General features: G+C 47.2%; 1 protein-coding gene across 2 annotated transcripts in view; it reads right to left on the bottom strand.

The window, feature by feature from the left end:
- Positions 1–6,989: 6,989 nt before the first annotated feature.
- Positions 6,990–13,303, bottom strand: part of Neu2 (neuraminidase 2) — a 29,730-nt gene continuing 23,416 nt past the window's right edge. For both annotated transcript variants that reach the window (XM_021174321.3, XM_029482184.2), the window contains exons 2-3: positions 10,774–10,985; positions 6,990–9,364 (exon numbers count right to left, since the gene is read on the bottom strand). In XM_021174321.3, the coding sequence (XP_021029980.1) occupies positions 8,426–9,364; positions 10,774–10,974 (1,140 nt within the window). In that variant the 5' untranslated portion in view covers positions 10,975–10,985 and the 3' untranslated portion in view covers positions 6,990–8,425. The remainder of the gene's footprint in view (positions 9,365–10,773; positions 10,986–13,303) is intronic.

The following is a 13,303-nucleotide window of genomic DNA, read 5'->3' as shown; positions in this document are numbered from 1 at the left end:
ATCCAATGAGCTTTATAATGTCTTAGGATTCACTTACTTCAGGTCCTACCTCCATCTGTCCTTGTATCACTGCCCGAGGGCTATTTGGAGAGGATCTTTCCTGGGACATCTCCCTCACTGCTATCTCTTCCCATGTCTGCCAGGAGTGTCTTGTCTTTCTGACATGCATATCTGATAGATTGGACCCTTGTCTGCTTGTCTCTGTCCTGGGATAAAAGGACAGCTTCCTGCTCATCACACCAAGCTCCTCCTTGCCTCCCTCCCCTTTCCTGGCCCTGCCCTTCTGCTCTCCCACTCCCAAGCTCTCTCTCCATTCCAGGACCAAGTCGGAACCCTGCATGCCTCCTCACTCCTGGACTTGGCACCTAGTCTTTGAGAGCCTGATTCCAGAAACACATCGGGGAACAGACTCTGCACCTCTTAGAGCATGCTGGGACTTCTTGGGCCCTTCTTGTTATGTCCCATGATACTTACCAAAGGGCTAATCCTCCTCAGGCCCTTATCCCATTCCTTGTGGCCAGATTAGAAAAAGGCAGACTCAGGAACCTGACCTAGCCTCTTGTCAGTCTTTGCGGTCATGAGCAAGAGACTTCATTCTCCTCTGTCTTAGTCTCTTCCTTGGTAAAGTGGGGTAATGACAGTGGCCAATGGTAATGACTGGCTGCAGGTCGTTGGGAGGATCAGATCCTGGACCTCCAAGGGCCTGAAAGCAGGCATGCGGCAGTTCTCAGTAGACTCTTCCTCCAGTACAGTGCAAAACATGTTAAGTCTGCAATATGTATGTGACTCGGTTCAAGGAAAAGAAGGCCTGAGATGACAGTATATGAGAGTCTGGTTAAAACCACATTCAGAATGTCACCAAAAGATCTGGAAGAAAGGGAAGTGCTTCTTGTCAGAGAGGAACGCAGGACAGGTGGCAACAGCTACCAGGGCATCTGACCCAGAGCTTGGGCCTAGGCTCTGACTGCCCCACCCACAATCTTCCGGATGAGGCAATAGCTGGTGTGTGAGACCCTTGTGCTTCTGATCCAGGGAAGAGTTGGGAGGGGCTGAAGGGGCCTGACTCGGGCTAGGCTAGGACTTGTGTGACTTATCAAGTTACCCAGCCACCCCGGCCAGATGAATAAAGTCAGGCTGGGTTATTAATGTCAGAGCATTTAGGACTCTATGAATAGTCTGGAATTTTCTATGTTTGTTCACTTTGGACATTTTACCTAGATTATCCCCCACCAGGGAGATAATAGAGACTCTGATTTATGACTTCAACAACGAATGCATGATTTAGGAAGCAATATGTCTAGAAACTTGGGCATTTGAAGGTTTAGTAAGTCGACAATTACATGACAATGTAGTTCTAAATCAGGAGTTGTGAATGTGTTTCGAGAGCTTTTGGAAGTTTATCTCGACTCAATAACACCTTACGAAGGAGTTGGTGATTTACAGAAACAATCCCCAATAAAGACCATAATGTGTCCCCAAAGATGTTTCCTCCAGTGTTATTTATAGGGACAAGGAGGGGTGGCCGCAGCGTCTAGCAGAAAAGAGGGCAGCAGTCAAGTGACCCTGGCTGTGTCTGTTGGCTTATTACTTTCTGCAGACGAGCTGCTGGGAGGACATGTTCTGTGTGTCAAGCACGAAGAGAAAGCAAAGCAGGGTTCTAGTTCAGTTTTAATATGTGCTCCAGTTTGGGAGAAGGGGGAGAAGTTATTAGGTTAAAGACCCTGAAGAAAACTGACCCTGTGGTCAGTTGAGTTTTGTTTTTCCTGGTTCTTTTAAATCTCCAAACATTTGGAACCTATTGCAGTATATATATATGGCATTTGGGAGAAGCAGCACCTTGCCAAAAGTACAGTCAGCATTCTCACCTCTCCTTTGAGCAGCACATTTGAATACTGGATCCTTCCCCCCACTTCCTCACTCATTGCGGGTGAGATGCGAAGGGGAGGCAATTCGCTCCCAGATCTGCTTGGCTCTGAGAGTGTGGCCGCCTTCTTAGACTGTCAGTGAGGGAGAAGGAGTCCACACCTCAGTGCCTCATACTCTTGGGTCCAGGCATCTGGGCTGGGGACCCTGCAGATGGGGGCTGACTGCAGCAGCTGCTAGCTCCCCTTCCAGAGGATGGAGATGAGGGAAGGGCTGGGAGAGAGCCCAGTGGAGAGATACTGTGACCAAGGCAACTCATATTTTTTAAGAAAGCATTTGATTGAGGGCTTGCTTACAGTTTCAGAGGCTCAGTCCATGATCACCATGGTGGAAGTATGGTGACACTCAGGGTGTTGGAGCAGTAGCTGAGTGCTTTGTATCCTAATCTACAGGCAGGGAGGCAGGCACTCTGAGAGAGGCTGGGCCTGCTGTGGGCTTTTTGAAACCTCAATGCCCATCTCCAGTGACACATCTCCTCCAACAAGGCCATGCCTCCTAATCCTTCCAAGAGTTTACCAACTGGAGACAGATCATGCAAATATATGAGCCTGTGGGGACCATTACATTGAAACCACCATACCTCTCACCTACCTGCCAAAAGGGTGACTCAGACGGACATAAAAGGCCTCAAGGTCTTGTCCCTCTCTAAAGAGCTAACATTTCTTATCTTGCTGCTATGGCTTTAGTTTTCAGAATCACTGTTTATAGAAGGCATGTTGATGGAGTTAGGACTGCTCACATGGGGAGACAGAATGTTCTTAATAGCATCGCTGTGTTGAGAAGACCACCCGATATCTTTCCTCACAGGGCCAGGCTGGGCAGCTTCAAAGCGACCACCTAGGAGATGTTGCAATTGGCTCTTCTCCTACACTTGTCATGGCGACTTCTTGACTTCTTTCTTACCCTACACCTCAATGGTTTCCATGCAGAGGAAGATCTCCACCAAGAAGGGACCTGGTGCAAGTGTCCAGACAGAAGATCTATTTAGAAGGCATGGCCTTTCATGACATAAGCTGTCATGAGAAGCTGGTCATGAGAATCCAGGAGCAGAAACTCTTCATGATTACATAAGTATGCACACATATCTGTACATGAACTGTATTTGTGTGTGTGACTGTATGTGTATGATTCATTGTGCATGTTTGTGCATGCTTGTATGCTTGTATATTTGTATACCTATGTCTGCAGATGTGTATCCGTGTACCTGTGTGCATGACCATGCACACATACCTATATATGCAACATGTGTGCTTCTCTGTGCATACCTATGCATTTATTTGTCTGTGAGTGCATCTGTGTAATTGCATGGCTATATGTGCATGTGTATGTACACATGTGTATGTGCATGTGGCTGCGTGTGTGTGGCTTTGGAATGATTAAAACATTCAGGTGAGAAGGCAGAATCTGACCTAGCTAAGATACAACTCACCAAAATACGACTGGCAAGCTTTTCATTTCCTGTCTATTCCACTGACTCAGGACTTCATATCAGCACAGGTACCACGGCTTTCACATACCTAGTAAACCTTTACAAGTAGCAAATTTCTTCCTTTGCAGTGCAGAAGGACAGAAGTCCGAAGTCAGTTCTCTGGGCTCATGTCCAGGTGTCTGCAGAGCCAGGCTCCCCTGAGGCCTTGGGCAGAGACTCCCTTGCCTTTGCAACCCCACCACTATACCCCCTGACTTTCTTAGTGCTGGCCACGTCCTCCATCTTCATAGGTGGTGTGCTGTCTTACTCTGAGGGCTGTACTGCTTTCTCCTCCATGGAATAGCCCTTTGCACATTTGTAGTCATATGTGAGTCCCACCTCGCTAATCTAAGATAACCTCCCAGTACCCAGATAAACTGAGTCTGCCAAGTCCCATTTGCCACATAAGGCAACACTGTCCACTTTGAAGGATTAGAAGTGGACCAGTATGGGTGCATCACTGGGGCCTACTCCCCTCCCTCAAGCATCTCCCCTTCCCAGCATATGCTCCAGTTGACATAGCCCCTCCCCAGCTCAGTGGCTTAAGCTCAGTGGCTTAAGCAACATCAGAGAGTAATATTGAAGATGGTGTCTAAGACAGGGGGCTTCTCAGGCATAGCTACTCAGAATTGAGATGGTCAAGGGTCAGGACCATGCAGCCCCCAAACCTGGAGCTCTGGTCCTCATTGGTTTGTGCTAACACACTTGTGTTGGTTCCTGCTGCATTGCAACCTGGATGTCAGGTTAACAAAAAGATGTGGAAAGATGTTGAACAGTCTCGGGCTGCCAGTCTTGGGCTTGGACCAGGGGATGAACATACATACACTAGTTCTCTCTCTCTCTCTCTCTCTCTCTCTCTCTCTCTCTCTCTCTCTCTCTCTCTCTCTCTCTCTCTCTCTCTCTCTGCATTCCTGACTGGAAGCACACATTCTTTGCAACTTTCTTTTCTTTTCTTTTTTTTTTTTTTTTTGCTTGTTTTTTTTTTTTTTCGAGACAGAGTTTCTCTGTATAGCCCTGGCTGTCCTGGAACTCACTCTGTAGACCAGGCTATCTTCGAACTCAGATATCCACCTGCCTCTTCCTCCCAAGTGCTGGGATTAAAGGTGTGTGCCACCACTGCCCGGCTTAATTTTCTTATTCTTAATTAATTTACTTGTTTGGGAAATATTTTTTGCTTTTTGTTTTGTTTTGTTTTGTTTTTTTTAGGGGAAGATAAGAAAGGGCAGAGCATGCTGGATTTGTGTATGTATGTGTCTCCAAGGACATGAATTCGTTATAGTAAGAACTCCATTGCTAAATGTGCAGAATACATCCTGCTTTGGATGCTAGAGCTAGTAAAAATAGTGTCCACGGGGGTGGGGGTGGGGAACTGGTGAAATGGGAATACAGTCCACAGTCTCACGCCAGTGCAAATGTCTCAGCCGACAAACGTAACACAGTTACGTAAGACTTCAACCTGAGCGTAACTGGTGTGCTGTACGTGAGGACGCTCTGCTCCGTCTTTGTAATTTTTTTTTCTGTAAACCTAAAATCCTTCCAAAATAATAAAAAAAAATTAGATTTCATTTCAGAGCTTCAAAATCCAGTATAGCAAGTCACTGCTGAAGTTAAATTGCTCACTTTAATGTCTTCTTCATTAGGACACAATATACGTGCAGTCAGCTATCCAACCTGGCTCTGTACAGATCACAGAATTCATCTCTGGAACTGATCACCTAAGCAGCTATGGGCAAAGTAGCAACAGTACTTCAGGCACCCAGAGTTCTCCCTCTTCCTCTCTTCCAGGTGACTGCTCCCTCATTGGAAGTACCCAGTGTCCTGACTGACTTGTTATAGATTCCTTTCTTTGCCTGTCCCCTTCATAGGAATTGCAGTCTTTTGTCAAGTATGTTCTATGTCAGCTTCCATCTCTCGGTGCACTGTGTGAAAGTTACGCATGTCATAGTTTGAAGTGATGGCTCACTATTGCATAGTGTGCAAGTTGTCCATTCAGTCTCTGTTGATGTGTGGATTACTTCCAGGTCGACTGTTTCTCTAAGGCTGCTATAGACAGACTTCCAGCCTTTGATGGCTCCAAAGCCTCCTTTCGCTGACACTTATTTCAGATCACTGCATCACAGATTGGCATGTGTAGCTTTAGGGAATCCTACCTAACAATTTTCCAAAGTGGTTGTACCAGCAACCTCTCTTCAAAGATATATAGATGCTTCAGTGGTCCAGAGCCCAGCCAATCCTTGCTGCCATTGATGTTTAAAATCTTGATCATTTTAGTGGCTAAGTTTTAATCTGCATTAGCTCATGGACCAATATTGTGGTGAGCAGTTCCCATGTGTTTAGCAACCTTTAGAATACCCTCTTTGGGAAAGGGCCTGTTCAAAGCATTTGCCTATTTTTATTTGCACTGGTTGGTTTTCTTATTGTTTCTGTATTATAGATAGGGGGTCCTTTGTCAAACACGTGTGTCATAAGTATATCCCTCCTATTGACAACTTCTGTTTTTACTTTTTTAATGCTGTTTTTGGGTGAATGGATCAGTTCGACTTTAACCAAATCAAATTTTGCCTTTGAAAAATTTTAAACTAGATGACTTTGACATTTGTATTTAAAACTAGAAGGGTTTCTAAGGATATCTATCTCTATCTATCTATCTATCTATCTATCTATCTATCTATCTATCTATCTATCTATCTCTATATCTATAATCTATATCTCTACCTATATCTATATATCTCTACCTATCTATCTCTATCTATCTATCTATCTATCTATCTATCTATCTATCCCCCCTCAATCATTGTGTTCATTAGAATAACTTGAGATTCTGATGAAATACCACTCCCTGGGACCCAGGGCTGATTCTGGATCAGCGGGACCAGGGGAGACCCTGGCATCAGAACTGTTGCAAAGACCCCCAAGGGGCTCCAACAGGCAAGCAGTGCATAGGGAATGCCAACAGATGTGTGGTTCCCCTAGCTCTCCCAGCTCGAGGAGAATAGTCCTGGGTAACATCTATTGACTGGTGGAATAGTTGTTAGGACCCCTTGCACTGTCTGGGTTTGGACAGTATACTATGGTGTCATCTTCCTTCATCATCTCCAGGGTCTTCCTGGCTGCATTCTCAGCCCTCTGTCTTGTGCTCAGCATAGGACCTATCCCAGCTACTCTGAATGCTTGTCAAGACACCAGATGGAAATCCCCCAAACAGAGGAACCCAACTTTTCTTCTAGCTGGATGGATTAAGCTCTCATAAGGAGAGACAACATTCTAATAGGTGGCTCTACTGCTCTCCTCCAACAAAACTCACACTCTGACTTCCACACTTGCCCAAAGATGTCACTCAGTTACAAGAATCTGTGCCTAGTATCACTGTGGTAGTGAGAGAGGGTCTGATAAGGCCTGGAGCAAGCCTTCCATAGGACATCAGGAGGTTCTGAACATAAAAGGGACAGTGGCCTCTAACAGTTCCAGGGGATCAGTGTCAGACTCAATCAGTGGGCCCTTGAGACAGCCTGGGAGAGCCTTCTCTCTGCTATTTGTGATAGGAATCTGTCTTAGTTAGGGTTTTACTGCTGTGAACAGACACCATGACCAAGGCAAGTCTTATAAAAAACAACATTTAATTGGGGCTGGCTTACAGGTTCAGAGGTTCAGTCCATTATCATTAAAGAGGGAGCAGGGCAGTATCCAGGCAGGCATGGTGCAGGAGGAGCTGAGAGTTCTATGTCTTCATCCAAAGGCTGCTAGTGGAAGACTGACTTCCAGGCAACTAGGGTGAGGATCTTATACCCACACCCACAGTGACACAGTCATTCCAACCAGGTCGCACCTATTCCAACAAGGCCACACCTTCAGACGGTGCCACTCCCTGGTCCAAGGATATACAAACCATCACAGAATCACACTAACCTAGCATCCCTAACCCCTCTTTCACTGCCACATGGCTCTCCCATTGCCACAGCCTTGAGTACCCAAAGCAGTCATACAACTCCAATATGCATCCAACATCCCCACCCTCTGCCTAACCCAGATTCTTCTAAAGCTACTGATTCACCAGAACCACCTTCCTATATTCAGCCACATCACTTACATGGAAAAACCATGCCTGCAGTGAGAGGACTTAGGGCCTACAAGACACAACTAATGCCCAGCCTCTGTGTCTATAACTTGATATAGGAAAAGAATCTTTGCTATGTGAAAAAGGATGTTGGAAACGAACCGATTCTGGATTATCTGGTGGACTCCACACCCACCAGCATTTCCCTTAAGTGACAGAGGGGAAAACATAGGAGAAGGCAGCTATGTAAGGACAGGGTCCAAGGAGGGTAATGCTGCTGCTGCGAGGAATGGCAGCAGTTGCGGGATGCCATTAGAATGTGGATGGAGGAGGTGGGAAGGGACCATGTTCTAGAGGTGCCCAGAGAACAGGGCCTGCAGGCTTGAGTTTTGAGGAAGTATTGTTTCCCACCTCTAAGCTGGAATGCTCTAGTTTGTTAGAACATTCCTTGGAGTATAATACAATGAGTTAGCTGGTTCAACAAAGTGTTCTGGTGCTGTCTAAAGCACTGGCAAAGGGATAGACACATGGACACACACACACACACACACAAACACACTCACATCTTAGCTAACTCATATGTTTTGCTCACCCTTTCCCCAGAGACGTTGTGAACATTTTTTCCAGGAAGAAATGGGCTGGGTTGGGTATTTTATAATATTAATCCAAACACTAGGCATGGGGAAACAGGCAGGTTAAGCTAGCATAGTGACAGCCGACATGCAGAATGGCAGCCTCTATATATACTGTCCCCACCTGCCCTGCCAACAGGCTGAGGAAAGCCAGGCTCCTTTGATTTGTGGGCTGAAAAGAGAACCAGAGGTTGAAACAACAAGGCAGAGAGTCAAGAGACCAAACTCTCTGCATCCTCCTGAGGAAGTTACCTAAGAGCTGGACTCAAGAGTCCAGAGGATGCTGGAAGTAAAGAGAGATGGGTGTTTTGAAGCACAAGGAAGCCCTTTGGGCCACATGCACTGAGATCACTGGGCATCAAATACAGTGGGGAAAGCTTGCTTCAGGGTGAATATGAGGAAAATGATCTCTTCATAGTTACCTGATTCATACAGACACCCAAACTGTGGGGAGCCATCAGGGCCTTGCCCCATGTTCTGTAAGTCCGAGTAGGCACAGATACCCATGGCCAGCAGGGTGGGCTCTGACCAGGCTGTGGGATCTGGTGGCATCTGGTTGAGGTACACACCCAAGTTGGTTCTATTCCTGGAGTCTGTAGGGTGTGTATAAAGAAGCCATTTGTCTAAGGCACGTGGCTTAGAGATGGGGCTGTGGAAGGCAACCACACTTCCATGACACCCATGGGGGGGCTCTACAAGCTTACTCACTACCCGGTTGTCCTGGAAATCCAGACCATCATTAGGACTTTGTGCCTGGACCCTGGATCCCAGGAAGCTCCTAGCATTGAGATATACCATCCTCTGAGCTCCAGTGCCAACCTCAGCCACCTGGCACTCCAGTGAGTTCTCAGACACAAAGTTGCCTAGTTTCCATGTGTGCCCATGGTCAAGGCTGATGAAGCAGAAGGCAAAGGGGGTAGGTTCCTGAGCAGGGTGCAGTTTCCGGTAGGCATACGCAGGTACCAGCAGGCTCCCAGCTGGGTTCTGCAGCTGCAGACAATGCCCAGGACCCACAGCAAATGTGGCCCATTCCTGGTGAGTGCTGCCAATGGTGGTCTCTGTAAGGTCCTGGATGGGGCTCCAGGTCCTCCCATGGTCAGTGCTGCTGACATAGCACAGCCGTGTGACATTAACCCTCGTGTGGAGCTGATGATGCTCTGATACACGCCCAGGGACAGCGATGAAGAAAAGGAAGAGGGTCTTTGTTTGCTTGTCATACAAGGGACATGGATTCATGGAGCGGTGGCCTTCCAGCTGGGCTTGGGTCACCACTTCCTCAGGCTGCCACTGAATGTGAGAAGAGGGGAGAAAGAGAAACACAAGCTTGAGATTGCTGGTGACGATGACAGGAGGCTATGCTGAGGGGTCCATGGGGCAGGTTTATCTTAGGGATGGAGTCAAAGGCTGTGAAGGGACTTTACCCATCAATTACCCACTGCCAGGAGCAGCAAGAGCCAGGTTCCTCTCCCTTTCTCCATCTCCTCCCCCAAACTCCCTCCCCACTTCTCTCCCTGAAGGCTCTGTTACGTTGATTCCCACTAACAAACATTTGCAGAGCATCCGTGATGTGCCAGACAGACCTCCAAGACACAAAAGTAACTTAGGAGCCAGCAGATGGTTCAACAAGTAAGAGTGCATGCCACCAAGCCTGCTGACTTGAGTTCAGTCTTTGGGGCCAACAGGAATGAGAGAACTGAGTCACTCAAATGCTTGCATACACAGACAAACAAACAAGTAAATGTGATTGTGTGTGTGTGCGTGTGCGTGCAACTATGGTAGGAACCATTCCTAACATCATCTATTCTTCATGGCTGGTCTAGCATTCTTAAAAGGCAAAGAAAATGATGGTTGCCCTGTGTCACCTACTTACGACACTGTGCTAATGGACTCGAAGATCCTGAAGATTCACACTGAGGTTCCCTGCTGCCACTGCTATGTCATGTATGTGACAACCACACTGGATATCCCTATTCCTCATTAGCTGCCCCAGTGCAGGACTCTAAGCACAGATGCTATGCCAAAAGACAGATGGTGCTCACTGTGTTGCCTGCCTGATCTTCCAAGGCTGAAGAAGTATCCTTAGCTCCATTTCATATTTTGAAAATGAGAAGCCTAAATAGGTTAGCCAAGTTGCCTTGGATAAGGAGTGGACCCAGGCCTTCCTTGAACTCAGGTCCACCTGCTTCAAGTGCCATGATGGTGTATAATAATTATGTGCCAGGCAAAAGGAATTTTGATGCCCTACTTTGAATAACAATTATGTAGTTGTCATAAGAGTAATGTTATGAGGACATAGACAGTCAGCTGATCCTAAGACCCCAGACTAGTTACCCGCAAAGGTAATTAATGTCCTGTTAAATAACAGTGAACTAGCCCTCCCTTGGGCTTTCAATGATGCCAGGAAACTCAGCCAGTCACGTGATGAAGCACATGATCAGCCAACAAGACTTGCTCCTGGTGAGCCCAAGTGAGATCTGGGTTGGGTATAGGAGCCTGTTGGTCACCCTGTCCCTGGATGGGTTTCTAGGTCTCTTCCAGGTCCCCTAAGTCCTACCAACATCTTAGTTATGAAGGGATGGCCTTGCCCCTGAGTTCTGTGTGATTTACGCCTGGTTCCACCGCACACAGGACCACAAGGGTGTGTGTCATCGAGCCATCCCAGGCGGAGCCACTGCTGCAGCTCGGTCCTACCTTACCTTGACACGGTTGGTGGCTCCATTGTAGCTTCCTCTTCTCAGAACAATCAACTCTGCGTGCTCATCCGTCTTGCTGGCTCGCTTTTCCGCAAAGGCCAGCAGGGTCTTCTGCTTCTTCAGGTAGAGCAGAGCAGGGATTCTGTAAGCGTGGACGCCTGTGCGGAACAGTGTCTCCTTCTGCAGAACAGGGCAGGTCGCCATGGGCCTGAGATCTGGGCAGGAAGGGAACACACATCATCTGCTGTCATACCTGTGCCAAGGGCCAGAGTCATCCAATACAGGTGGCACTCATCTGACTGGCAAATGGAGTCCTGTCTGGGTGGCCTGTCCTAGAAAAGGTTCTGTGTCCTTTCCCATATCTCAAGACCCCATTCGCCAGTTCTGCTGCAGTGTACTGGCAGTGCTCTATCCAAGAATGGAAAATGTGTTTTGTATTCGACTCCTGCCATAACCGTTCCCCTCACAACAGATTTGTGACAACCTTCATCTGCTAGCCCTGGGTAGGGTAGAAGAGCTTGCTGAGTGGCTCTCTGCAGCTGTCCGACTGCCAGGGGATGACTCGTGGGAGCCTTTTTATAACTCCAGAGCCCTAGAAAGCTGTTCCAAAGAGAAAGAAAATGCCTCCATTCCCCAGGCTACACTCCCTCAGCTGCCTGAGGCTGATAAACCAGCTGCCCTCGCTGTGTGGGTGCCACCCTGAGGCAGGTAGGGGGTGGCTGTGCATCTGGAGAGATAGGCTCTGCCTACTAATGGGGGTGGGGAGCCCTAGAGGTGTGAGAAAATGAACAACAATGTAAGTATTTTCAGAAAAGAACAGGGAAGGCAGGGGATAACTTGGCAACTGTGGTTGACAAAAAGAAGAGTTGACAGAGCTAACTTCTTAAGCCAGAATAACCACCCTTGGCTGAGAGAATCTCTTGCCAAGGTTATCCTCAACAAAGGCTATATTTGATGATCTATCTACCCAGAACATAAGGACAGATGGACCCCATGTTCTGGCTTGAAGTGAGACCCTCAGAGTATGTTGAGGCAACTCTGAGACTGAATCTCAGCACCCTCCATTTCCCGCCCCACCACCCTTCTCTCTGTGCAGCCCCACCACCCTTCTCTCTGTGCACTGGCTGCCTTCCCTCCTGCTAAGAGTAATGACTTTAGAAACCTCGATTAAACCCTGCCAAGGGAGCCACAACTTTCAAGTCTTCCCATGCCTTAATCTCTCGGGAGGAGAAATGAAAAGAGAGGAATCAGAAAGCAGGAGACATGGTCTTTTCTACATTTTCCTACCATGTAATATATTATCATTTAAACTGTGTTTTTAACTGTTTTTGACAGGTGTAGTCTACCATGCTATTGTTCAAGTCTGATGAACGTTACTGGGACAATGCAGCAGAATAAAATGTAGAAGGGCAGATGCGGTGGAGATAAGTCTTTGCTTTAAAATGGAGACTTGAAGTGTTGGTGGTTCATGGCTGCAGTTCAGCATGAGAGAAGCTGAGGCAAGAAGAGAGTTTGGAATTCGAAGCCAGCCTGGGCTACATTGAGACAGTCTCAAGAGGCAGAAAATGAAAGATTAAACAAAACAAAGTTGTCTTAGTCAGGGTTTTTATTCCTGCACAAACAGCATGACCAAGAAGCAAGTTGGGGAGGAAAGGGTTTATTCGGCTTACACTTCCACATTGCTGTTCATCATCAAGGAAGTCAGGACTGGAACTCAAGTAGGTCAGGAAGCAGGAGCTGATGCAGAAGCCATGGAGGGATGCTCCTTACTGGCTTGCTTCCCTGGCTTGCTCAGCCTGCTCTCTTATAGAACCAAGACTACCAGCCTAGAGATGGCACCACCCACAAGGGGCCTTTCCCCCTTGATCACTAATTGAGAAAATGCCCCACAGCTGAATCTCATGGAGGCATTTCCCCAACTGAAGCTCCTTTCTCTGTGATAACTCCAGCTTGTGTCAAGTTGACACAAAATTAGCCAGTACAAAAGTCTATGCCTGCAAACTGTAATCTCGTTTGCTCCATGGCCATGACTGTCATAAATTTTAATAGGAAAGAATTGGATACAATTAGAAGCAGAAAAATAAGGAGAAAGATGCCATTTCAGTGTCTTAGAAACTTGATCAAGGGCCGAACAATTGGTCCTTAATGAAAATTCTTCAGTAGCCATCTAATCAGATTTAAATGTTGATTTTAGGACGTCCCCAAGGCCAAGCTGTTCTCCATTCCAATGAGTTGGCTTTAAGTCTACAACGTGGGAGGTTAGCTAAGGACATCCGCAAAGAAGCTTGAGACAGGGGAAAGGGGTCCGAGTTGTCATGAGGAGGAACCAGAAAAGGACTATGGGTTAGGTTCTTGGGGTTCAGAGGGGGAAAGGTGAGTTTAGAGCAACAGCACAGGTTGAGAACAAACCCCAAGACCAATAGACTTAGCACGTCGATGTGACAAGAGCTCATGGTTTAGAGAGAGAAGATGCGGTCTGGGAGAGGGATGAAACCACTGACCAGAACTAGTGACTACCCCTTGTACATGGTCC

The sequence above is a fragment of the Mus caroli genome, unplaced genomic scaffold (genome assembly GCF_978045245.1).
Source record: "Mus caroli unplaced genomic scaffold, Mus_caroli_1 scaffold_1, whole genome shotgun sequence".
Taxonomy (NCBI): Eukaryota; Metazoa; Chordata; class Mammalia; order Rodentia; family Muridae; genus Mus; species Mus caroli.
This window is presented reverse-complemented; position numbering and strand designations above follow the sequence as displayed.